The sequence below is a fragment of the Hyla sarda genome, chromosome 3 (assembly GCF_029499605.1).
Source record: "Hyla sarda isolate aHylSar1 chromosome 3, aHylSar1.hap1, whole genome shotgun sequence".
Taxonomy (NCBI): Eukaryota; Metazoa; Chordata; class Amphibia; order Anura; family Hylidae; genus Hyla; species Hyla sarda.
This window is the reverse complement of record NC_079191.1, coordinates 167,121,275-167,147,805: the sequence shown is the minus strand read 5'-3', so window position 1 is coordinate 167,147,805 and position 26,531 is coordinate 167,121,275. Positions and strand designations below refer to the sequence as shown.

The 26,531-nt window shown below is 42.4% G+C and overlaps 1 protein-coding gene across 1 annotated transcript in view; it reads left to right on the top strand.

Moving 5' to 3' along the window:
• The first annotated feature begins 1,953 nt into the window (after positions 1–1,953).
• Positions 1,954–26,531, top strand: part of CLDN16 (claudin 16) — an 80,252-nt gene continuing 55,674 nt past the window's right edge. The window contains exons 1-2 of the mRNA XM_056565431.1: positions 1,954–2,292; positions 14,459–14,561. Of these exons, the coding sequence (XP_056421406.1) occupies positions 2,149–2,292; positions 14,459–14,561 (247 nt within the window). The 5' untranslated portion in view covers positions 1,954–2,148. The remainder of the gene's footprint in view (positions 2,293–14,458; positions 14,562–26,531) is intronic.

The following is a 26,531-nucleotide window of genomic DNA, read 5'->3' as shown; positions in this document are numbered from 1 at the left end:
TTGCCAAAGGGGGCAGTACAAAATATTAACTCTGCAGGGTGTCCAAACTTTTGCAGATGCCATTTTTTTGTTTTCTGTTATTTTGAAAGTGTAAATAATGGAAATAAAATCTAACTTTTGTTGACATATTATAAGAATGTCTAATCTGTAATTTGATGCCTTTTGGAGATTTTTCCATCTTTCCTTGGCTTCTTTATGCACATTAATACAATTTTTTACCTGCGGTGCCCAAACTTTTGATCCCCACTGTATGAGTAAAGAAATTCCAAAATCCAAAATTGTGCATTTTTGGTCAATTTGTATACCCAAAAAAGATGGTATAAAAAGTCCCATAAAAAAAATAAATGGTACCGATAAAACTTTCAGATCACTGCGCAAAAAATTAGCCCTCATACAGCACCGTATACGGAAAAATAAAAAAAGTTATAGGGGTCAGAAAAGGACAATTTTAAACATTCTAATTTTCTTCCAAAAAGTTATCATTTTTTTAAAACAAGTAAAAAAAAATCAAACCTATATAAGTTGGGTATCATTTTAATTGTATGGACCTACAGAATAAATCTAAGGTATCGTTTTTATGAAAAATGCACTGCGAAAATCGGAAGCCCACAAAAGTTACAAAATTTAGTATTTTTTTTTCCCTCACAAATATATTTTTTCTGGTTTTGCTGTAGATTTGGTGGTGAAATGATTAATGGTATTACAAAGTAAAATTTTTGGCATAAAAAACAAGCCATTATATGGATCTGTAGTTGAAAAATTGAAAGCGTTATGATTTTTAGAAGGGGAGAAGGAAAAAACGAAAGTGCAAAAATGAAAAATGGCCCGTCCTCTAAGAATTTAAAACTACATTAAGGAGCAAAATCTTCTACACTAAAATGATTGCTATAGTAAATAATCCACTTATCAATAAATTAACAACAGTTTTAATAAACATACAGAACCATTCCTTTCCTTAAAGGAGTAGTCCAGTGGTGACTCAATGGTGAGCAACTTATCCCCTATCCTAAGGATAGGGGATAAGTTGCAGATCGCGGGGGGTCCGACCGCTGGGGCCCCCTGCGATCTCCTGTACGGAGCCCCGACAGCCCGCGGGAAGGGGGCGTGTCGACCTCCGCACGAGGTGGCGGCCGACACGCCCCCTCAATACAACTCTATGGCAGAGCCGAAGCGCTGCCTTCGGCAATCTCCGGCTCTGCCCTAGCGATGTATTGAGGGGGCGTGGCGGCCGCCGCTTCGTGCGGGGGTCGACACCCGCTATCTGGGCAGAGAGCCGGGGCCCTGTACAGAGAGATCACAGGGGGCCCCAGCGGTCAGACCCCTCGCGATCTCAAACTTATCCCCTATCCTTAGGATAGGGGATACATTTTTCACCACTGGACTACCCCTTTAAAGAGGTTGCTCAATTGCTTTAAAAAGTAAGCAGCAGGCAGATAGGACGGTAAAAGAACTATGCTATACTTTCCTGGTCCAGTGTCGGCAGTCCCATATGCCATGATGCTTTCATTTACTTAATTCAATGTCCATCCAGTGCAGCTTTACAGGAACCCAGCTGGTAAGAGGACCCTGTACTTACTGTTTTCAAACTATATGTAAATGGTTGAGCTAATGAATCTTGTAATTGCATGCTCTATAATAAGGTGGATGCTCTATAACTGGTGATCAAGGACCCATATACTGTTCTTGCAGAGGGGCCCTCAGCTGTTTATGTCCGTGTCTATCATCTATGTTTGCTTCTCTCATTTTCAGTGTGTTTTCATGCATTTAGCAGGTGCATACATATACACCTATAATGGTGTAGAGCGGTGAAGTAATACTGGTCAATTATTAACTGATCTTTCTAATGAGAATGTCTTTCTTTTTACTTATCCCCCATCCTACTCCCCTATGCCGAAATTTGTGGTTCACTGTGAACTATACTTCTATTTTCTCAAAGACTATGGTGTCTGGCTGTTGTACTGTAGCCTTTAATCCATAGGCTTTTTATGGTTGCGCAGCCTCCTTAGCAGCCTCCTTCCTAAAAGTTATCTTTTCTGTTGTGGGACACAGCTATCATTATATTTTGCAATCATCTTCATAGGCATTTATTTATATATTTTTTTAAGACTTGATTTTCATCTGGTCACCGGGTGTATGTAGTCTAATGATATGGAAACCTCAAGTGCCAGTCTTGGCATAGTGAGGAACCTATCACAATACATAGGCTTTTTTCTTGCCTTTGTGTCTGCCAGCTTTCTGATTGTGGCAACTTGGACTGACTGTTGGATGCAAAATGCAGATGACTCTCTGGAGGTAAGACATAATAAAACTCATCTAAAAGAGGGAATAATCAACTAGATTTTTCATAATGAAGGGTAATTTTTTTTATATAACATTGATGGGTCTAGCCATGATTTCTAATGATTTGCCTATGACTTGATAAAGGGAGGAATCCCGAAAGCTTGTCTCTACAAAATGCTGTTAGTCCAATAAAAAAGGTATTACAAGATACTGCAACATTTTATGATTTCCATCACTGGACTCATACGGCTACTCAAATTTACTGCTTAATGCTGTCTACAAATACGTAATAAAAACCCCTCCATTGTTAATCATTATAATTAATTGCTTTCTGGTCCATGGAAGATATGAACTTTTAGCAAAGATTGCAACTATTATCTTCTAAATCTGTAAGACCCATTTTAGGACTGTATTGTGTTTTTATGTTTCTTTATTGCACATGGAAGTCCATTCAATCCACTCAATCTCATGAGTCATGTAATCTTAACAAAATATATAATAAAACCCGTATCCTGTTTATCCGTGTAATTATTTGCTGCCTGCTCCATAAAAAGTTTTTACATTTTTTTTTTAAAGAAATAGCTTTTAAATGAAAGAACTGGATTAGAAACTGTGAGCGTATTTTAGTAAAACAGTTTTATTAAAAATGTTCCAATAAAAGTGAACCTTTTTTTTGCTTAAATCTCATGTTCAATAGATAAAAGAAAACTTGGCTTGCCCATAAAGTGTATAACAGTGTTTATTCCTACAGGGGATGGATGTTTCAGAAATCCCAAAAAATTAGTCATATGGACACATTTCTGGGTCTGTTTTATGGCAACAAGTCCCTACCCGACTACAGGTCTAATCACTTAAACTGAGGGCATCATAGGGATCTACAGGATGATGGATCCTGTTCATGTTGGGCTGGTTTTGTAATTCTAGTGTCCATATTATCATTGCAAGTTCTGGCCCAATTACAGGTCTAATGTAGAAAGCATCATATGGATGTATGATGTGTTCGGTTTAGGATGGGTTTTTGGGTGACCCCCATCCTCCTTTACCATCTAATATATCAGCTCCGCTCCAGTCTGGGACGCTCGCTTCTGATCATGGATATTTTTTGCTAAGTATCAGAGTACACTCATCAGTTGTAATCCCTTTATTGTGATTTGACTTTTTTTTTACCTGTTACATTTCTTTTGATATTATCATTATATGATCATTCCCTCATTTGTATTTTTGCACAGGCACTGGTCACTTCAGATGATTCTTTTTGCTGCTATTTTGTAATTTATGAGTTGCATCTCTTAATATAATAATGTATATTCTAACTCAGACTGGTGCTTATACTGGGGCTATGTATTACTGATCTTATTCATTGTATATGAGGACGGGTGTCGGTGTAGGTGAGGGAGTTCATGGCCCCTCCCCTAAGTTGTGCACTGGCATGTGTAAGACAGAATTTTTATGTTTTTAATGTGTTTGTGTCATTATGTGTGTAAATTGGTTTTCTTGTGTATTTATAGATATCTTTCTGAATAAAAATGGAATCAATGATTTTTGGTGTGCTACTGAATCAGTGAATTCTTTTTCTCCTTTTTCGAAATTGTTATGGTCCTTTCACTGAGTAGCACCCATTAATAGTATTAGGTTGAGCCCCCCCCCTTGTTCTTTTTCTCGTTTTAGGACAATAGACTTGTAGTTGGGGTAGAATTAACAGACGTAATATGGTACAGATTCAAAAGTGGATCCTTATTATGTTAATCTGAAACCTGCCAGAAAAATGTTAAAAACAGTGCCCAGAAATTTGTCCCATTTGTGCATGTGTGTGTGTGTGTGTGTGGGGGGGGGGGGGAAATCTGGAACTTAATTCTCGGAAGGGAAGACTTTTTTTTGTCCTACCGCTTACTATATCGGTCAGCTAGAGGACGCCATTACAGAATAAGGGAGCAGAAGCACATTCCTAAGATCTTTTTAAAATCATCGGTATCTTTATTTTTATTAAAAGTACCGTATATACTCGAGTATAAGCCGACCCGAGTATAAGCCGAGACCCCTAATTTCAACCCAAAATCCCAGGAAAAGTTATTGACTCGAGTATAAGCCTAGGGTGGGAAATACAGCATCCCCCCCTGTCATCATCCAGACCCGTCATTAACATCCTCATCATCATCACCGCCTGTCATCATTCAGACCCTCATCATCATCACCTGTCATCATCCCCTTGTCATCATCCCCACCCCCCCTTCATCATCCCCTTGTCATCATCATCACCTGTCATCATCCCCTTGTCATCATCCCCACCCCCCTTCATCATCCCCTTGTAATCATCCCACACCCCCCCCTTCATCATCCCCTTGTCATCATCCCCACCCCCCTTCATCATCCCACACCCCCCCTTCATCATCCTCTTGTCATCATCCTCCGGGCTTGCTGGGAGTTGTAGTTTTGAAACCTCCGGAGGTCCGCAGGTTGAAGACCACTGCGGCCTTCGACATCATCCAGCCCCCTCTCAGCCCCCTTTAGTTCTGTACAGTACTCACCTCCGCTTGGCGCTGGTCCGGTGCTGCAGGACTGTCCGGAGAGGAGGTGGTCCGGTGGGATAGTGGTTCCGGGCTGCTATCTTCACTGGGGGCGCCTCTTCTCCGCGCTGCGGGCCCGGAATAGAGGCGTTGCCTTGACAATGACGCAGAAGTACGTTGGCAAACAACGTAACTCTGCGTCGTTGTCAAGGCAACGTGACTATTCTGGGGCCGGGCCCGAAGCGCTTAGAAGAGGCCTCCCCGGTTAAGATAGCAGCCCGGAACCACTATCCCACCGGACCACCTCCTCTCCGGACAGTCCTGTACCGGACCAGCGCCGAGCGGAGGTGAGTACTGTACAGAACTAAAGGGGGTGAGAGGGGGCTGGATGATGTCGAAGGCCGCAGTGGTCTTCAACCTGCGGACCTCCGGAGGTTTCAAAACTACAACTCCAAGCAAGCCCGGACAGCCGATGGCTGCCCGGGCTTGCTGGGAGTTGTAGTTTTGAAACCTCTGCAGGTCCGCAGGTTGAAGACCACTGCGGGTGGAGAGTTCACTCGAGTATAAGCCGAGGGGGGTGTTTTCAGCACGAAAAATCGTGCGGAAAAACTCGGCTTATACTCGAGTATATACGGTACTCACAATCAATTTAGTCATAAGAGAAATATTTTTAATGTCTCCTAGAAAGACATTCTGAAATTTGACTATTTTTACTGTAAAAAAACATTTTAATTTCTCAATAGTGGGACTTTTCTTCTCCACTGATAATTTGTCTCCCTTAATCCGTTGCATGGTTTTTTAAATGAAAAGTCACTGAATTACAGATAAAAAGTTTATACTAAAAGCTTTAGAACAATGTAAGACATATCTTAGATAGTATTTAAGGGTCACAGTATCCCAGCTAAGTACCCTGTGTTCATAAATATAAATGTAACAGAAGGGTTAAGCCCTGAAGCAGCATGGGGACTTTGTAAGCTAATTAAAATCAGAACATCAGCCTCCTCTGGTCTTTATATATTTATCTATAATGTATAACAAAGCTTTCAAAGACTATTGCAATAATAAAAGGATGCTGAACTATGTTTTCTTAGCGAAAATCGGCTCCATAATCCAGAAAGAAATATGAAATCACATTTTCAAAACAACTTTATATCCCAAAGCTGCTCTTATCTTCTTAAGAAATAAAAAGCTGGCTGCTGCTGTTATAAAATGAAGCAAACCTTGAGTTTCAAGGACAATACACATTTTTCTGAGGCTTGACTGTTGAATTAAAATACCAAAATAATGTATGCAAATATTTCAGTTATCCTATTCCTTTAACCCTTTTTTTTTAAAATAATAATAAAAATCCATAGCCGTTGTTTATAGATTTAGAAAGTTGAAAAAAAGTTGAAATAAGATCACCTTTTGGTGAACCATTGAAGAAATACTGTATTAGGGGAGGGTCACACAGAGTGCATCCGCAGCGTATTTAATGCTGTGGATGCGACAATGGCAGTCACAACAGTGATTTTCCTGCTGCGGTGGAATAGCTCTGTGTGTCTACTTGTATAGACAGATTTACAGCTGTAGACACAGTGCCTGCTCTGCCGGTATGAGTGGACACACAGAGCTACTAGGCCGCAGCAGGGAGCTCACTCTTGTGGAATATGCTGCACATGCTCTCCGTTTGACCCTACCCTCAGGATCTAATTACACATACAGTGTTTGATGCGCAGGATTCAAAGCTGCAGATTTTAGGCAGCAAATTTCAATGCAAACTAATTGACTGAACACAGCTTCAAATGGCCCAGATAAACTGGTGCATATAACTTGCCCCACATTTATTATACGTTTGAGACACTTTTAAACACTTTTTTTGCTGGGCCCAAAAGGGAGATGGCCTCATTAAAGTAGTATGGCTTCAAGAAAAGGTGTAGCTTTAAATGTTCCAAAAATTGCGTCAAAATCTGCCTGCAAATTCTAGCACATATTTACCCAACTAACTTAACTTAAACTAGAGAGTCTTCAGACGTGCCAGATACACTGTGATAAATCTGGTGCATTAGCTACATTAAAGGGGTTATCCAGGAAAAAAGTTTTTTTTTATATATCACCTGGCTCCAGAAAGTTAAACAGATTTTTAAATTACTTCTATAAAAAAATCTTAATCCTTTCAGTACTTATGAGCTGCTGAAGTTGAGTTGTTCTTTTCTGTCTAAGTGCTCTCTGATGACACGTCTCGGGAACCGCCCAGTTTAGAAGCAAATCCCCATAGCAAACCTCTTCTACTCTGTGCTGTTCCCGAGACAAGCAGAGATGTCAGCAGAGAGCAGTTTCCAGACAGAAAACAACAACTCAACTTCAGCAGCTGATAATTATTGAACGGATTCATATTTTTTAATAGAAGTAATTTACAAATTTGTTTAACTTTGTGGAGCCAGTTGATATAAGAAAAAAAGTTTTTTCCTGGAATACCCCTTTGACTTCAATGAATGGTTGGCTGCAGTACCGGACACCATACATCAACATGTGTGGTGCATGATGCAAGTTTTAGAAGAAAGCAGCCATATTTGTTTAATACTTATTATGCCTTTAGAGGGGTATTCTGGTGGAAAACAATTTTTCCAACTGGTGCCAGAAAGTTAAACAGATTTTTAAATTACTTCTATTTTCTGTCTGACCACAGTTCTCTCCATGTAAGGAGCTGTCCAGAGTAGGAGAAAATCCCCATAGCAAACCTATCCTGCTTTGGACAGTTCCTGATATGGACAGAGGTGTTAGCAGAGAGCACTGTGGTCAGACAGAATAGAACAACACAACTTCCTCTGGAGTATACAGCAGCTGATAAGTACTGGAAGGATTAAGATTTTTAAATGGAAGTCACTTCCAAATCTGCTTAACTTTCTGGCACCCTATGATTAGAAAAAAGACTTTTCCACCGAAGTACCCCTTTAACCCCTTAAGGACTCAGGGTTTTTCAGTTTTTGCACTTTCGTTTTTTCCTCCTTACCTTTTAAAAATCATAACCCTTTCAATTTTTCACCTAAAAATCCATATCATGGCTTATGATTTGCATCACCAATTCTACTTTGCAGTGACATTAGTCATTATACCCAGAAATTCACGGCGAAATGGAAAAAAAATCATTGCGAGACAAAATCGAAGAAAAAACGCAATTTAACTTTTGGGGGCTTCCATTTCTACGCAGTGCATATTTCGGTAAAAATGACACCTTATTATTCTGTAGGTCCATATGGTTAAAATGATACCCTACTTGTATAGGTTTGATTTTGTCGTACTTCTGGAAAAAATCATAACTACATGCAGGAAAATTTATACGTTTAAAAATGTCATCTTCTGACCCCTATAACTTTTTATTTTTCCACGTACAGGGCGGTATGTGGACTCATTTTTGCGCCATGATCTGAAGTTTTTATTGGTACAATTTTTGCTTTGATCGGACTTTTTGATCACTTTTTATTCATTTTTTAATGGTATAAAAAGTGACCAAAAATACGCTTTTTTGGACTTTGGAATTTTTTTGCGCGTACGCCATTGACCGTGCGGTTTAATTAATGATATATTTTTATAGTTCGGACATTTACGCACGCGGCGATACCACATATGTTTATTTTTTTTTGATTTACACTGTTTTATTTTTTTATGGGAAAAGGGGGGTGATTCAAGCTTTTATTAGGGAAGAGGTTAAATGACCTTTATTAAACTTTTTTTTAACTTTTTTTTTTCCAATGTTATAGGTCCCATAGGGACCTATAACACTGCACACACTGATCTCTCATGCTGATCACTGGCGTGTATTAAAACGCCTGTGATCAGTGTTATCGGCGCTTGACTGCTCCTGCCTGGATCTCAGGCTCGGAGCAGTCACTCGTCGATCGGACAGCGAGGAGGCAGGTAAGGGCCCTCCCGGTGTCCTGTAAGCTGTTCGGGACGCCGCGATTTCACCGCAGCAGTCCCGAACAGCCCGACTGACTAGCCGGGATAGTTTCACTTTCACTTTAGAAGCGGCGGTCAGCTTTGACCGCCCCTTCTAAAGGGTTAATACCGCACATTGCCGCGATCGGTGATGTGTGGTATTTGCCGCGGGTCCCGGCCGTTGATGAACGCCGGGACCAACGTGATGTGATGCGGGGAGCCGGCGCAGGACATAAATAAACTTCCTGCATCGTTAAGGGGTTAAGATCCAGCTCTGGTTTTTAAAATTTTGTATTGGTAAATCTTGAGTATTTAAAGACAGTTTTCCTTTAAAGCATGAATTAGACAGAATGTAGTAAAGCACATTCCAGGTATCTGAAAAGTACAACAAACCAATAAAGTGTTAAGTAGTGATAATACTAATAATAATCATAAAATATATAATGTCTATATTAGTAGTAATCTTTAAAAAGAAAAGAATAGTAACCTTCTCTGCTATAGACAAAGGCACCTTTAAAAGGTATCGGGTATAACAGCCTCATTAACAGAGTTCTTACTTAATGACAGCTAATTTTCTCACGTATCTGGGAGTCGAATCGCTGCCAAACCCTCCAAGAACAAGCCTTAGGCATTAATATGTGATAGAGTGGGTTTCCTTCTCTGCTGAATGACCTCAGAGACTTTTTACTATGTACATGCAAGTAAATGACCCATAGCTTCACAGCTTCTGCTGAGTTATGAAACTACATCACATCTCTCGAGGATGGAAAGACATTTGGAGACTGTTCAACCACTAGCCTATTCTACCGGCTTCCTATTATATTTACAGTACTAATCTCATCAAGGTGCTAGGATTTGAATGTGCTTATTTGCTGCAGTAAGCAATATTGATTCTGTAGAGTAACATGGTACACCAGGGGGACATTATTTAATACACCTGCTATGAAGGGATTTATAAAATGTGATGCAGCAGGCCACACAGTCATTATGAAGAATATCAAGCAACAGGATACATATTACAACAAAGGCCTGCACTCCTTGTTGCATATTTTTCCATCACGAGCACCGCTGTTTCTGAATAAATATAAAAACCTGTCATATGGGCAGAGACACTGTGCACATTATAATTTCAAACGATGCAATGCAGGGTAGATGCAGTCAATAAACAAGGAGGGTGCGACACACGTTTTAAATGCAGCTTAGATTTTTCTTTATGTATATATTCAGCAAATATACAATTTTCAAAAATATTCACCCATGTGCACAAATAAATCAGTAGCGTCCAGCGGGAGACATATTTCAGCTCATCAGGTTTTCTTTAGTTTTATAACCTGTATACGGCCATCTCCTACACCAGCAGGTGAGTAAGTTCATGCAACGTTTCGAAGGAAACACCTTCTTTGTCCAGCATGATGTGAAAAACGCCCATCACCACATTAAATACGTTTACATTCTCGCGAGATCTTAGTTCTACAGCGGAAATATAAAAATTACAAAACACGTATCAAAAGGTATCAAAAGAAGTTAAAATCACATAAAAACACAACAATATAGTTATGCAGGGCAGATGTTATGGCCCAAGGGGCAGATGGTATTAACCCTTTCTTGTCGTGAAGCCAGGGTGTGGTTCAGCCTTAACCATCCGAAGGTGATACCACTGATTATGGGTTAGGCAGGGGCAATGAAGACACCAACACCAGATGAAGGATAATGGCAGCTTTACTGAGACAAGACAGGTTATACAGTCTTTACAGTACAGCCAAATACCCCAGGGAAGTGACCAGTGACACAGGGGGACCTTGCAGGCTTGTTGGGACTTGCACTAGTTAAACTGACTTTAGTGCAGGCCACGGTGACTACAGATGGACTTGACTTGATAGAGTTGGTTTCTGACAAGAATATGATTTGACTTACTGATGACCCACTTGTGGGTGCAAGTGGGTCATCAGTAAGTCTTTAACTTTTCACTCCATTATGAATAAAGTTTCACTTGTTTGATTTAAATTTCAAGAAAAAAACTGTGCAAAGTCAAAAACCGTATGGTGCAAACCAGATGGAACCGAACACACATATGGTTCTCTAAGGTTCCCGTTGACTCCCATGTTTAAAAAAAAAAAAACGTATACAGTTTCAATAAGGTTTTTCACTCAGACCAAAAACCATGATAGGCTTTGGTTTTGGGTACGAGAAATAAAATGGACAAAACCATACAAGATACAAAACGGATGCAACCGGATGCATCATTTGGCATATTGTTTCAATGGAGAGCCAATGCATATGGTTTTCAATACGTTCCATACGGTTTTCAAGTTGAAATAGTATACGGGAACTGTATTGCAAAAACGTGGTGTGAATGCACCCTAATCCTGTTCGTGCACAACTTAAACAAGTTTTCCAAGTTGGCAGATGTGGGGATGTTAGTTTAGGAGTAACATTCAGCTTCAACAAGACAGTGCCTCTGACAGCCAGAGGAGTGTCTGTTCCAGTAAGGAGGGCAATAGGAGTGCAGGGCAGGCCAGACATATCCTGGATAATAGGGGATTCAACTATAAGACAAGGTAATTTGTCACAGAGACCAGGGTCATCTAACAATGTGTTGTCTTCCTGGCGCTCAAATTCACCATATTGTGAATTAAGTTGACAGATTACTTGGGGAGGGGCTCGCAAAGACCCAGTAAGCATGCTGCACATTGGCACCAATGACACAATAAAAGGTAGGTAGAGGGGTTTAAAAATTATTTCAGGGACTTAGCCAGCTTGCTTAAAGGTAATCTGACAGCAGGATCTCCCACACTAACCTGGATAGTGCAGGTGATCCTGATTAAAATGCTGCTTACCTTCTTGAAATCAGTCCAGCCTTTCCAAAGTATTCCAAAGTTTTGCTACAATGCTAATATTGTTATATGCGTGTTTTAGTATGTGTGTGTTGTGGCAATAACAACTTACAGTTCGTGACGCCAGGGTAGCATTGACCTCCACGCTCCAAGGGTAGTAGCTTCCTGGGCCAAGGGCTGAAGTAATAATGACCAAAGATGCAGGGTTACGCAAGCTACATTTTTATTCAGGAACTTGCAGAAATATAAAGGAACAATTTAAACAGTAGTGCAAAGTTTGCTGGAGTTTGCTGCAGGGACCACAGTTGCTTTAGGGCACTATGGGACTTGTAATCCTTGCACTGAGAGCTTTTGTTTGGTCTTGTTGCTTTGGTTACGCCTGTCTAGACTGGTCAGCTGACCTTAATTGGAGCACCTGCTCTGGCTCCATAAAACTGGCAGTCTACTCACAGTCAGTGCATGCTAAAGAGCTCAGTTTGCACTCTAGCTAACCTTCTACTGAATCTGTTATATCTGGCTTTTTTACCCCTTGGCTCCGCTCTCTGACTATTCTCTCTGGTATTAGCGATTTTGTACAAATCCTGGCTTGACGTGGATAGTGGACTTTGACTTGTTGCGTGAGTGTGTTAGTTTTCCTTTGTTAGTCTGTCTGTTTCCTACTGTTCCTTGACCTGAGTCTTGTAGTTTATTGTTTTGACTTTTTGACTGCCCCCTAACTTATTTAGGAAGGGACTGTCTCCGTGGTTGTGGACCTGTTATTTAGGACAGGTACGCAAGTAGGCAGGAATAGGTGAAGTGGGCGAGAATAGTGTGCACTCCTACCCTGTCCAGTCCTGACAACTGGTTTGGGTTGTCTAACTTCTAGGAGACTTGGGAACTGACAAACACTGACTCTCCTTTCCACATAGGTATCTGGAATTAGGCTTACCGCCAAGTGACATCTGTAGATTTATGGATCGTAGTTGCTGGAAGCTTTCTATCTCCTGTAATCCCCATTTGGCTCATGGGGTCCATGGGCTCTCTTGGCCCTTCTCCCCACTGCAGACTTGCTTCTGACTGAAATAGATGCCCTGGTCAGCTAGAACCTGTGAAGGGTGCTGTAGCTCTGGAATAATTTAGTGCAGCAACTGGAATATCTTTAGTCCTGTCCTCATGTGGTGAGGTACAGGTTCACAGCAGAGGTCTAGAGGTGACCTCCACTCTTTTCTCCTCTCTTCACAACTAACTCCTCCCATTCTAGCAGACTTGGGGGAGACAGGGCCGGAGCCCTGGTTGGCTAAAGAAAGTATGTGATTCCCTTAGCATCCTCCTGCACCGACAGGTTAACCCCTTAGGGCACAGTAGCATAAAAGTGCATAAACAATATAATACAAGGCAAAAAATAACACATTTACACCTGAATAGTGAACCTGGAGCAGACAGGCTAGGTGACATCCACCTGACAGGTCAGGAAGAGAGGTGTGTTCCACATCGGGATACCACAGCTGCTTTACTAGCAGAGTCGAAATGCTAGATGTCGCATACCTTCATTTTTCCAAAGCATTTGATAAAGTGTAACAAAAAAGACTTGCTAAGTCTTGCTTGGACAATGAAATAATTCTACCACAGTACAAATCACTAGTCAGACAACACATGGAATACTGTGTAAAGTACTGGGCACCAGTGTACTAGAAAGAGGAGCAAGTTGAGCTGGAGAGGGTTCAAAGATGGCAGCCAGATCAATACAGCGAATAGAAGAGTACAGTGCCTAGAAAGATTATTAGAATTAGGGTTATTTAGTTTAGAAAAAGACGGCTAAGGGGCGACCTAATAACTATGTATAAATATATCAGGGGACCGTACAGAGATCTCTCCCATGATCTATTTATACTCTATTCCACATCTAGAGGAAAAAAAGGTTTCTACACCAGCACAGAAGGGGTTTCTTAACTGTAGGAGCAGTGAGACTGCGGAACTCTCTGCTAGAGGACGTGGTTATAGTAAACTCAAAGAGTGCATTTATGAAGAGTATTTATGAAGAGTAATAACATTAAAGAGGTACTCCGCCTCTAGACATCTTATCCCCTATCCAAAGGATAAGATGTCTGATGGCGGGGGCCCCGCCGCTGGGACCCCCTGTGATCTCCCTGCCCGGCTGCTGCCCTGGAGGCTTGTGATGTCATGACCCCACCCCTCGTGATGTAATGGCCATGCCCCCTCAATGCAAGTCTATGGGAGGAGGCGTGGACTTGCATTGAGAGGGAGAACGTCACGTTATGAGGCTGCATGGCTGTGACGTCAGCGCTGCATCGCTAGTCATCAGGCATGGAGCGAAGTTCGCTCCGTGCACCTGATGACTGCGGTGCTGCAGCAGAGATTGCGGGGGGTTCCAGCGGTGGGACACCCACGATCAGACATCTCATCCCCTATCCTTTGGATAGGGGATAAGATGTCTAGGGGCGGAGTACCCCTTTAAGAGTTATAGTCCCATGAGTCTGGAGGTGGGATGTTGATCCAGAAATTCATTACAATTGACAGATTTTGAGACAAAAAGGTTTCTAATCTCCAAAAAACTAGGAAAATCGGTTTCTATTGTACCTCTTGTTTTTTTGCATTATAGGCTATTGGGCTAAACTGGATGGACATAGGTCTTATTTCAGCCTTACAAACTAAGTAACTATTTATAATCTATAGAAAAGAGGGTATCAAATTATCACAATTGCACATGGATGGAAAAAGGCTTTTATGGACCAATTCCACACCGATACAATGCTGAGGGGGAGGACCCAAGGTTGGCAGCTGTGGTTAGTTAATTTCCTATTTAGCTTCCCCTGCCTTGTAGACTTTTTAACATGGCTCCCTATAAATTTGCCTTATACCAAAGTAAAAAATATATAATTGATTTTCCTTGACTAACACAGGCCTGTTGTACTTTTGTTATAGGTGAGTACCAAGTGCCGTGGTCTTTGGTGGGAATGTGTCACCAATGTATTTGATGGAATCACAACCTGCGATGAGTATGACTCCATCTATGCAGAGCACCCAAGTACGTATTGTTTAGATTTGGACAATTTGCGAGGATGTGTTCTTTTTTCATTATCTTTGTTAATATATCTTAATACACATAAATGTGTTTTGCCCTAAATCTTTTGTACCAAACAAAAAAATTTAGAAGGTAGATACACATAATGGCTGTTCTCTAGAGGTGCCCCACCAGTTGTGGGTGAGATATAGCTCGGGAGGCAGTTTTGACCATAAGTGACCATATGTTAAACCTCAAGGACCCAATACAACATATATTACAACCTCTTTGTCACCTATCAAGTGCCATTCATGTATTTGATGTTTGCCTATGTAGCAGAGGGGATTTTATGCTTCTTCAGACAACAGGGTCCAGGTATGTGTTACCTCTGTATTCCAATACCTATACACCTGACTGGACTTGTCTTTCTCTGACTGAATCTGTGTCTGGTTAAGGCTGGGTTCACACCACGGTTTGTATTTACGGTTCCCGTATACGGCTGGGAGGAGGGGGGGCGGGGCTTAATCGCGGCGCCCGCACTCAGCCGTATTCGGGAACCGTATTTAATGCATGTCTATGAGCCGACCGGAGTGAACCGCAGCCTCCGGTTGGCTTCGTTTTCGGCCGTATGCGGTTTCCCGACCGTAGGCAAAAACGGGTCGACCACGTTTTTGCCTGCAGTCGGGAAACCGCATACGGCCGAAAAAGCAGCCGACCGGAGGCTGCGGTTCACTCCGGTCGGCTCATAGACATACATTACCAACGGTTCCCGAATACGGCTGAGTGCGGGCGCCGCAATTAAGCCCCGCCTACCCCTCCTCCCAGCCGTATAAGGGAACCGTAAATACAAACCGTAGTGTGAACCCAGCCTTAGAAAAGTCATATACATATTTAACCCCTTAAGGACATGCACCGTAAATGTACGGTGCTGCAAAGCACCTCTTAGCGCACAGCGCCATACACTTATGGCACGGCTGTGATATGAGCGCAGAAGATTGCACTGATGTCTGCCATTAACCCCTCAGGTGCCGGGATCAATACAGATCACGGCATCTGCGGCAGTGCGGCCCTTATAATGGCTGTTCTGATCGCCTGCGGCACTGCTGCGGGAATCAGATCAGCCAAGATGGCGGACAGAGGTCCCTTCACCTGCCTCCGTCCATTTTCCGGGGTCTTCTGCACTGATCTGCCTTCCAGCAGACCAGAGCAGAAGATTGACGATAATACTGATCTTTGCTCTGCCCTATGCAATCTAATGATTGCTATAAATAGTACCCTATGAGGACTAAAAAAGTGTAAAATATATGTAAATTTTTTTTTTAAGGTTTAAAATATTAGAAAAATCCCCTTCCCCAATAAAGTTTTTAATCACCCTTTTTCCCCATATCTTATATATATATAAAAAGAGAAGACCTGACTCACTGACTCATCGAAGCCCAGCCTAAACCCTTGGACCTAGAAACCTGGGATAGGAGGTTGAGATAGTAGGACGGGATAGGAGGTCAGGATAGGAGGTCAAGATAGGAGGATGAAATAGGAGGACGGGATGGTCGGGATAGGAAGATGGGATAGGAGGACAGGATAGAAGGATGGGATAGTAGGATGGGATAGGAGGTCGAGAGAGGATGACGGGATAGGAGGTCAGGATAGGAGGTCGGGATAGGAGGATGGGATAGGAGGACGGGATAGGAAGTGGGGATAGGAAGTCGGGATAGGAGGACGGTATAGGAGGTCGAGATAGGAGGTCGGAATAGGAGGTAAAGATAGGAGGTCGAGATAGGAAGAAAGGAATAGGAGGTCGGGATAGGAGGTCGGGATAGGAGGATGGGATAGGAGGTCAGGATAGGAGGTTGAGATAGGAAGAAAGGAATAGGAGGTCGGGATAGGAGGTCGGGATAGGAGGTCGGGATATGAGGACGGGATATGAGGACGGGATAGGAGGTTGGGATAGAAGGTCGGGAAAGGAGGACGGTATAGGAGGTCGGGATAGCAGGTAAAGATAGGAGGTTGAGGTAGGAAGAAAGGAATAGGAGGTCGGGATAGGAGGTTGGGATAGGAGGTCGGGATAGGAGGTCGAGATAGGAGGTCAAGATAGGAGGTCGGGATAGGATGACTGGATATGAGGACGGGATAGGAGGACAGGATAGTAGGTCGGGATAGGAGAATGGGATAAGAGGTCGGGATAGGAGGTCGGGATATGAGGTAAAGGTAGGAGGTCGAGATAGGAGGTCAAGGTAGGAGGACAGGATAGGAGGTCGGGATAGGAGGTCGGGATAGGAGATCGAGATAGGAGATCAGGAGCGGATAGGAGGTTGGGATAGGAGGTCAACATAGGAGTTCAAGATAGGAGGACGGGATAGGAGGACGGGATATGAGGATGGGATATGAGGACTGTTGGCAGTATATAAGCAGCGCGAGAAGGCAGGCTCCCCTGCGCGCAGACTCGGTACAAATCCTCAAATGATGTCGATCTTCAATTCCATGAAACAGCAGCTGTAATGTTTCGGGTTGTTTGGATGCCCGTAGACTTTACCCAGAGCAGCCTCATTACTATAGGATCGTAAAAAGTAAATCTATTTAATCTAATCTATTTAACGCGAGCGAAGCAGCGGGCAAAAGCTAGTTAATACATAAAAGCGTAAAAAAACAATAAATAATAAACATATTTGATATCGTTGCATGCGTAAATTTCCGAACTATAAAAATATAATGTTAATGATCCCCTACGGCGAACGGCGTAAGCATTAAAAAAAATGTCTGCTTTTATGTCATATCAAACTGCAAAATTTTTTTATAAAAAGCGATCAAAAAGTCATATATACGCAAATCTGGTACCAAAACAGATGACAGATCATGGCGCAAGAAATGAGCCCTCAAAAATCCCTGAATATGGTAAAATAAGAAAGTTAGAGGTGGTCAAAATAGGGCAATTTAAAAAAATACAGATTTTGTAAAAAAAGTTTGAGATTTTTTAAAAGCAGTACAATAATAGAAGTGTATGTAACATTGGATATCATTTTAATCGTAATGACCCAGAGAATTAAGAAAACATGTATTTTTTACTGTAAAGTGTACAGCGCGACAACGAAAATTTGCTAAATTATGATTTTCATTTAAATTTCCTTACACACACACAAAAAAAATTGGGGGTTTACTACACATTTTAGGGCAAAATTTGTGATGTCATCACAAAGTACAACTGGTCACGCAAAAAACAAGCCCTTATATGGGTCTGGGAATTGAAATAAAAAAGTTATGAATTTTAGATGGCGAGGAGGTAAAAATGAAAATGCAAAACTAAAATTGGCTTCCAACTTAGTCTTTAAGGGGTTCAATATTATGAATGTTTGTTATGATGTTTAATTAATTAAGTTACTTTTCAGACTATAAAATGTACCTGTTCTAACTTCTAAATTATGTTTTGACTAAATTTAATCTCTGGGTTGAGCCTGCACATTAAGAATGATAGCTAATTCTGATCAATTTACAATACAAAGTATCATGTTTTGCAAGACACTGCATAAATAGCACATATTTGCCTTTATTTCCTTAAACCAGTAAACAGTTAACCACAGGTCTGGCTGCCTGAACAAGCAGTAAACGGTATGAACCCTATGACATGTTGTCAATACGTCACTTCTCTGAACTGACTGGTATCAAGAACGGTTAATTAGACAACAAAATCACTTTCCAAATTGAAATTGAAGATCTTGTACAATTTAATTTACACCCCCACAGACTGCAGTCCTTCAGATCAATCTGCTGTAATGGATGTGACTGTATGAGGCTCTCAATAACAAAGCCGCTCTATCATAATCAGAGGTGACTTCAAATTTTATTTACATCAGGCTTCTAATTGCACTGAATGCCAGATCCAATGACTGACAGATCAATGAATTATCCCAACCAATTCAGTGATGTTCTGAACCACATTGAAAATTGCTTTGTGGTTGAACAGATTGCCGGCCTGATGTGTATTCATTCATTATGATGTGGTTTCCTTACCTGGGAGATGTAATGCATTCATAAACAAACTGTTTGCATATCCTTTTCACCTCAACTATCCCTGGTCCAAGGGTCAGAATAGTGTATGAAAAGATGTATATACTATTATCCAATGCATTATATGTATTATGATAAGTTGGGTACTTTTTCTTAACCCCTTCAGAACCAAGCCCATTTTCACCTTAACCCCCTAACGACGAAGGACGTATATTTACGTCCTCTGCCGGCTCCCGGGATATGCCGCGGGGTCACTGCGTGACATATCGGGTCGGTCCCGGCGGCTATCAACGGCCGGGACTCGCGGCTAATACAGGACATCACCGATCGCGGTGATGCCCTGTATTAACCCTTCACACACGGCGATCAAAGCTGACCCCCGCGTCTGAAGTGAAAGTATCCCGGCTGCTCAGTCGGGCTGTTTGGGACAGCCACGGTGAAATCGCGGCGTCCCGAACAGCTTACAGGACACCAGGAGGGCCCCCACCTGCCTCCTCGGTGTCCAACCGGCGAATGACTGCTCCGTGCCTGAGACCCAGGAAGGAGCAGTCAAGCGCCGATAACACTGATCACAGGCGTGTTAATATACGCCAGTGATCTTTGTAAAAGATCAGTGTGTGCAGTTTTATAGGTCCCTATGGGACCTATAACACTGCAAAAAAAAAAAAAGTAAAAAAAAGTGTTAATAAAGGTCATTTAACCCCTCCCTAATAAATGTTTAAATCACCCCCCTTTTCCCATTAAAAAAAAAAACGGTGTAAATAAAAATAAACATATGTGGTATCGCCGCGTGCATAAATGTCTGATCTATAAAAATATATCATTAATTAAACCGCACTGTCAATGGCGTACACGTAAAAAAATTCCAAAGTCCAAAAAAGCGTATTTTTGGTCACTTTATATACCATTAAAAAATGAATAAAAAGCGATCAAAAATCCGATCAAAACAAAAATGGTACCGATAAAAACTTCACATCACGGCGCAAAAAAATAGCCCTCATACCGCCCTGTACGTGGAAAAATAAATTTTTAAATGTATACATTTTTCTGCATATAGTTATGATTTTTTCCAGAAGTACGACAAAATCAAACCTATATAAGTAGGGTATCATTTTAATCGTAAGGACCTACAGAATAATGATAAGGTGTCATTTTTACCAAAATATGCACTGCGTAGAAACGGAAGCCCCCAAAAGTTACAAAATGGCGTTTTTTCTTCGATTTTGTTGCACAGCTATTTTTTTTTCCGTTTTGAAGTGAATTTTGGGTTAAGGACCCGAGCATTTTTTGAACATCTGACCACTGTCACTTTAAGCATTGATAAGTCTGGGATGCTTTTACTTATGAATTTGATTCCGAGATTGTTTTTTTGTGACATAATTTACTTTAACATAGTGGGGCATTTTCGTCGATACTTGCATAATTTCTTGGTGAAAAATTCCCAAATTTAATGAAAAATTAAAAAATTTTGCATTTTTCTAACTTTTAAGCTCTCTGCTTGTAAGGAAAAATAGACATACTAAATAAATTATATATTGATTCACATATACAATATGTCTACTTTATGTTTGCATCATAAAGTTGACATGTTTTTACTTTTGGAAGCCATCAGACGGCTTCAAACTTCAGCAGCAATTTTCAAATTTTTCACAAAATTATCAAAATTGGAATTTTTCAGGGACCAGTTCAGTTTTGAAGTGGATTTGAAGGGCCTTCATATTAGAAGTACCCCATAAATGACCCCATTATAAAAATTACACCCCTCAACATATACAAAATGACATTCAGAAAGTGAAGGAGAAAATTCAAAATCTCCATTTTTTTTTACACTAACATTTTCTTGTAGACTCAGTTTTTGAATTTTTACAAGGGGTAAAAATAGAAAAGCCCCCCAAAATGTTTCACCCTATTTCTCTTGAGTAAGGAAATACCTCATATGTGAACCTAAAGTGTATGTGTGCATATGGGAGCTGTGTATATGTGCATATGGGAGCTGTGTATGTGTGCATATGGGAGCTGTGTATGTGTATATGGGAGCTGTGTATGTGTGTATATGGGAGCTGTGTATGTGTGCATATGGGAGCTGTGTATGTGTGTATATGGGAGCTGTGTTTGTGTGTATATGGGGGGCTGTGTTTGTGTGCATATGGGAGCTGTGTATGTGTGCATATGGGAGCTGTGTATGTGTGTATATGGGAGCTGTGTATGTGTGTATATGGGAGCTGTGTATGTGTGCATATGGGAGCTGTGTATGTGTGCATATGGGAGCTGTGTATGTGTGCATATGGGAGCTGTGTATGTGTGTATATGGGAGCTGTGTATGTGTGTATATGGGAGCTGTGTATGTGTGTATATGGGAGCTGTGTATGTGTGCATATGGGAGCTGTGTATGTGTGCATATGGGAGCTGTGTATGTGTGTATATGGGAGCTGTGTTTGTGTGTATATGGGGGGCTGTGTTTGTGTGCATATGGGAGCTGTGTATGTGTGCATATGGGAGCTGTGTTTGTGTGTATATGGGGGGCTGTGTTTGTGTGCATATGGGAGCTGTGTATGTGTGCATATGGGAGCTGTGTATGTGTGCATATGGGAGCTGTGTATGTGTGTATATGGGAGCTGTGTATGTGTGTATATGGGAGCTGTGTATGTGTGCATATGGGAGCTGTGTATGTGTGTATATGGGAGCTGTGTATGTGTGCATATGGGAGCTGTGTATGTGTGCATATGGGAGCTGTGTATGTGTATATGGGAGCTGTGTATGTGTGTATATGGGAGCTGTGTATGTGTGCATATGGGAGCTGTGTATGTGTGTATATGGGAGCTGTGTTTGTGTGTATAAGGGGGGCTGTGTTTGTGTGCATATGGGAGCTGTGTATGTGTGCATATGGGAGCTGTGTATGTGTGTATATGGGAGCTGTGTATGTGTGTATATGGGAGCTGTGTATGTGTGCATATGGGAGCTGTGTATGTGTGCATATGGGAGCTGTGTATGTGTGCATATGGGAGCTGTGTATGTGTGTATATGGGAGGTGTGTATATGGGAGCTGTGTATGTGTGCATATGGGAGCTGTGTATGTGTGTATATGGGAGCTGTGTATGTGTGTATATGGGAGCTGTGTATGTGTGTATATGGGAGCTGTGTATGTGTGCATATGGGAGCTGTGTATGTGTGTATATGGGAGCTGTGTATGTGTGCATATGGGGGCTGTGTATGTGTGTATATGGGAGCTGTGTATGTGTGTATATGGGAGCTGTGTATGTGTGTATATGGGGAGCTGTGTATGTGTGCACATGGGAGCTGTGTATGTGTGTATATGGGAGCTGTGTATGTGTGTATATGGGAGCTGTGTATGTGTGCATATGGGAGCTGTGTATGTGTGTATATGGGAGCTGTGTATGTGTGTATATGGGAGCTGTGTATGTGTGTATATGGGAGCTGTGTATGTGTGCATATGGGAACTGTGTATGTGTGCATATGGGAGCTGTGTATGTGTGTATATGGGAGCTGTGTTTGTGTGTATATGGGGGGCTGTGTGTGTGTGCATATGGGAGCTGTGTATGTGTGTATATGGGAGCTGTGTATGTGTGTATGTGGGGGGCTGTGTATGTGTGTATATGGGGAGCTGTGTATGTGTGCATATGGGAGCTGTGTATGTGTGTATATGGGAGCTGTGTATGTGTGTATGGGGGGCTGTGCATGTGTGTATGGGGGACTATGTATGTGTGTATGGGGGGCTGTGTATGTGTGTATGGGGGGCTGTGTATGTGTGCAGGGGCTGTGTTTGTGGTGAGGGGCTGTGTATGCGTGTGTGTGGGCTTTGTATGTGTGTATGGAGGGGTGTGTATGTAGAGTTTCCACCCAGTCGTTACTTTACCGATGCACCTGCTATTTCTAATTTGCCGCCGGTAGTTTCATATGAACATTTTTTCAGTAATAAGAGCCCACCTCGGCCAGAATAAAATTAGCCTCAACCCCGATGAAGCAGCAGCCGCTGCCGCTTACTGTACTAAGTGGTGGCAGCCCGAAATGCTGAACTGGCAGCGCCTCGGGCACTTTAAATCAGTGAACTGCGGTCTGCGGCAATGATGAATGACGTCCTCTTGCGCCGAGGAGCCGCGCAGGAGGACGCCACTTGTCACTGTCGGTGCCATCCTAACTGAGAGCCCGCCAGTGCCAACAGACTGCCTGCAAGAGAAGCTGCCTGCAGTGTGGTATAGGCAGCTCTCTAGACCACCAGCGGGGAAATAAAGGAGGGGTCAAATTAAATTGTATAGTATTGTGGGGTGAAGTGGGGTAAGGTATTGTTGGAGTTAATCAATTAAATCAATCAATTAAATTAACCCCCCTAATTCCTCTGTGCCATTTAAATTGACCTGAATCAGGGGGTGTCAATTAAAATGGCAGAGGAGGATCAGGAGGGGACTGAAATTATCCACCCTCTGATCCTCTTGTGCCATTTTTTTATTCCCCCCCCCTCTGATCCCCCTGTGCCATTTCAATTGCCCCCCTCTGATCCCACTACGACATTTCAATTGCCCCCCTCTGATCCCCACCCCCACATGCCATTTTAATCCCCTACTGATCCCCCTGTGCAATTACGTGACAAGACGTGTATGGGCATGCTTCCTGTGATGTCATATATAATTAATTATGCAAATTACCATGGTCTGTATTTTTTGCAAAAAAGGTGGCAACCCTATGTGCATGTGTGCATATGGGCAGTGTATGTGTGTATTGGGGGCAGAGTATGTGTGTGTGGGGGCTGTGTATGTGTATATGAGGGCTGTGTATGTGTATATGGGGGCTGTGTATGTGTATATTGGGGCTGTGTATGTGTATATGGGGCTGTGTGTATTTATATGGGGGCTGTGCATATGTGGCTGTGTATGTATATATGGGGGCTGTGTATATGTATATGGGGGCTTTGTATATATATGGGGGCTGTCTATGTGTATATTGGGGCTGTCTTTGTGTATATAGGGGCTGTGTATATGTATATGGGGGCTGTGTATGTGTATATGGGGGCTGTGTATGTGTATATGGTGGCTGTATATATATATATATATATATATATATATATATATATATACATACATATATAGGGGCTGTGTATATGTATATGGGGGCTATGTATATGGGGGCTGTGTATGTGTATATGGGTGCTGTGTATGTGTATATGGAGGCTGTGTATGTATATATGGGGGCTGTCTATGTGTATATTGGGGCTGTCTATGTGTATATGGGGACTGTGTATATGTATATGGGGGCTGTGTATGTGTATATGGGGGCTGTGTATGTGTATATGGGGGCTGAGTATATGTATATGGGGCTGTGAATGTGTATTTGGTGGCTGTATATATATATATATATATATATATATATATATATATATATAGGGGCTGTGTATATGTATATGGGGGCTGTGTATGTGTACATGGGGGTTGCGTATGTATATATGGGGGCTGTTTATGTATATATTGGGGCTGTCTATGTGCATATGGGGACTATGTTTATGTATATGGGGGCTGTGTATGTGTATATGGGGGCTGTGTATGTGTATATGGGGGCTGTGTATGTATATATGGGGGCTGTCTATGTGAATATGTATATGGGGGCTGTGTATGTGTATATGGGGGCTGTGTATATGTATATGGGGCTGAGCATGTGTATATGGGGGCTGTGAATATGGCGGCTATATATATATATATATATATATATATATATATAGGGGCTGTGTATGTGTATATGGGGCTGTGTATGTGTATATGGGGGCTGTGTATGTATATATGGGGGCTGTCTATGTGAATATGTATATGGGGGCTGTGTATGTGTATATAGGGGCTGTGTGTGTGTATATGGGGGCTTTGTATATGTATATGGGGGATTTGTATATGTATATGGGGGCTGAGCATGTGTATATGGGGTTTGTGTATATGGCGGCTGTATATATATACATATATATATATATATATGGGCTGTGTATATGTATAAGGTGGCTGTGTATGTGTATATGGGGCTGTGTAGATATATGGGGGCTGTCTATGTGTATATTGGGGCTGTCTATGAGTATATAGGGGCTGTGTATGTGTATATGGGGGCTGTGTATGTGTATATGGGCACTGTGTATGTGTATATGGGGGCTGTGTATGTGTATATGTATATGGGGCTTCGCATGTGTATATGGGGGCTGTGTATATGGCGGCTGTGTATAAATATGTACATATATATATATATATATATATATATATATATATATGGGCTGTGTATATGTATATGGGGGCTGTGTATGTGTATATGGGGGCTGTGTATGTGTATATTGGGGCTGTGTATGTGTATATGGGGGCTGTGTATGTGTATATTGGGGCTGTCTATGTGTATATGGGGGCTGTTTATGTGTATATGGGGGATGTGTATGTGTATATGTATATGGGGCTGTGCATGTATATATGGGGGCTGTGTGTGTATATTGGGGCTGTATATGTGTATATGGGGGCTGTGAATGTGTATATGGGCGCTGTGTATATGTATATGGGGGCTGTGCATGTGTATATGGGGCTGTGCATGTGTATATGGGGGCTGTGTATATGGCGGCTGTGTATAAATATATATATATATATATATATATATATATATATATGTATGCTGTGTATATGTATGTGGGGGCTGTTTATGTGTATATTGGGGCTGTGTATATGTATATGGGGGCAGTGTATGTGTATATTGGGGCTGTCTATGTGTATATTGGGGCTGTGTGTGTGCATATGGGGGCTGTGTGTGTATATTGGGGCTGTGTATATGTATATGGGGGCTGTGTATGTGTATATGTGGGCTGTGTATATGTATATGGGGGCTGTGTATGTGTATATGGGGGCTGTGTATGTGTATATGGTAGCTGTGTTTGTGTGGGGGGATGTGTATAGGGGCTGAGGACACATGTGTGAGGGCAGTATTTGTGTATGGGTGTTACGCCGAGCGCTCCGGGTCCCCGCTCCTCCCCGGAGCGCTCGCAACATCCTCGCTACTGCAGCGCCCCGGTCAGATCTACTGACCGGGTGCGCTGCGATACCGCCCCCAGCCGGGATGCGATTCGCGATGCGGGTGGCGCCCGCTCGCGATGCGCACCCCGGCTCCCGTACCTGACTCGCTCTCCGTCGGTCCTGTCCCGGCGCGCGCGGCCCCGCTCCCTAGGGCGCGCGCGCGCCGGGTCTCTGCGATTTAAAGGGCCACTGCGCCGCTGATTGGCGCAGTTGGTCTAATTAGTGTGTTCACCTGTGCACTCCCTATGTATACCTCACTTCCCCTGCACTCCCTCGCCGGATCTTGTTGCCATCGTGCCAGTGAAAGCGTTCCCTTGTGTGTTCCTAGCCTGTGTTCCAGACCTCCTGCCGTTGCCCCTGACTACGATCCTTGCTGCCTGCCCCGACCTTCTGCTACGTCCGACCTTGCTCTTGTCTACTCCCTTGTACCGCGCCTATCTTCAGCAGTCAGAGAGGTTGAGCCGTTGCTAGTGGATACGACCTGGTTACTACCGCCGCTGCAAGACCATCCCGCTTTGCGGCGGGCTCTGGTGAAAACTAGTAGTAACTTAGAACCGGTCCACTAGCACGGTCCACGCCAATCCCTCTCTGGCACAGAGGATCCACCTCCTGCCAGCCGAATCGTGACAATGGGGGGGTACAAAGTGAACACTATTACTATGTGAGGCAATATTGATGGGGAGTTTGTATAGGGGTGGGGATGGTGCTTTAGAAAGGAGCCTAAAATGTGTGTTGATCAGGTTCTGCAGAGACAAGTCAGAGCTGGGAGAAGTCTTCATAGATCTTTCCATTTATTTTTCAAAGGCTTTCTTAAAAATTAAATAAGCCACCTGATTGGTTGCTTTGGAAAACTTCTCCACTTTTTCTCTCACAGGTTTTCATAAATCTCCCAAGTATGTGGGAATATTCACAAATTTTTTGGCCAGTTTAACAGTAACCAGAATAGGATATATTT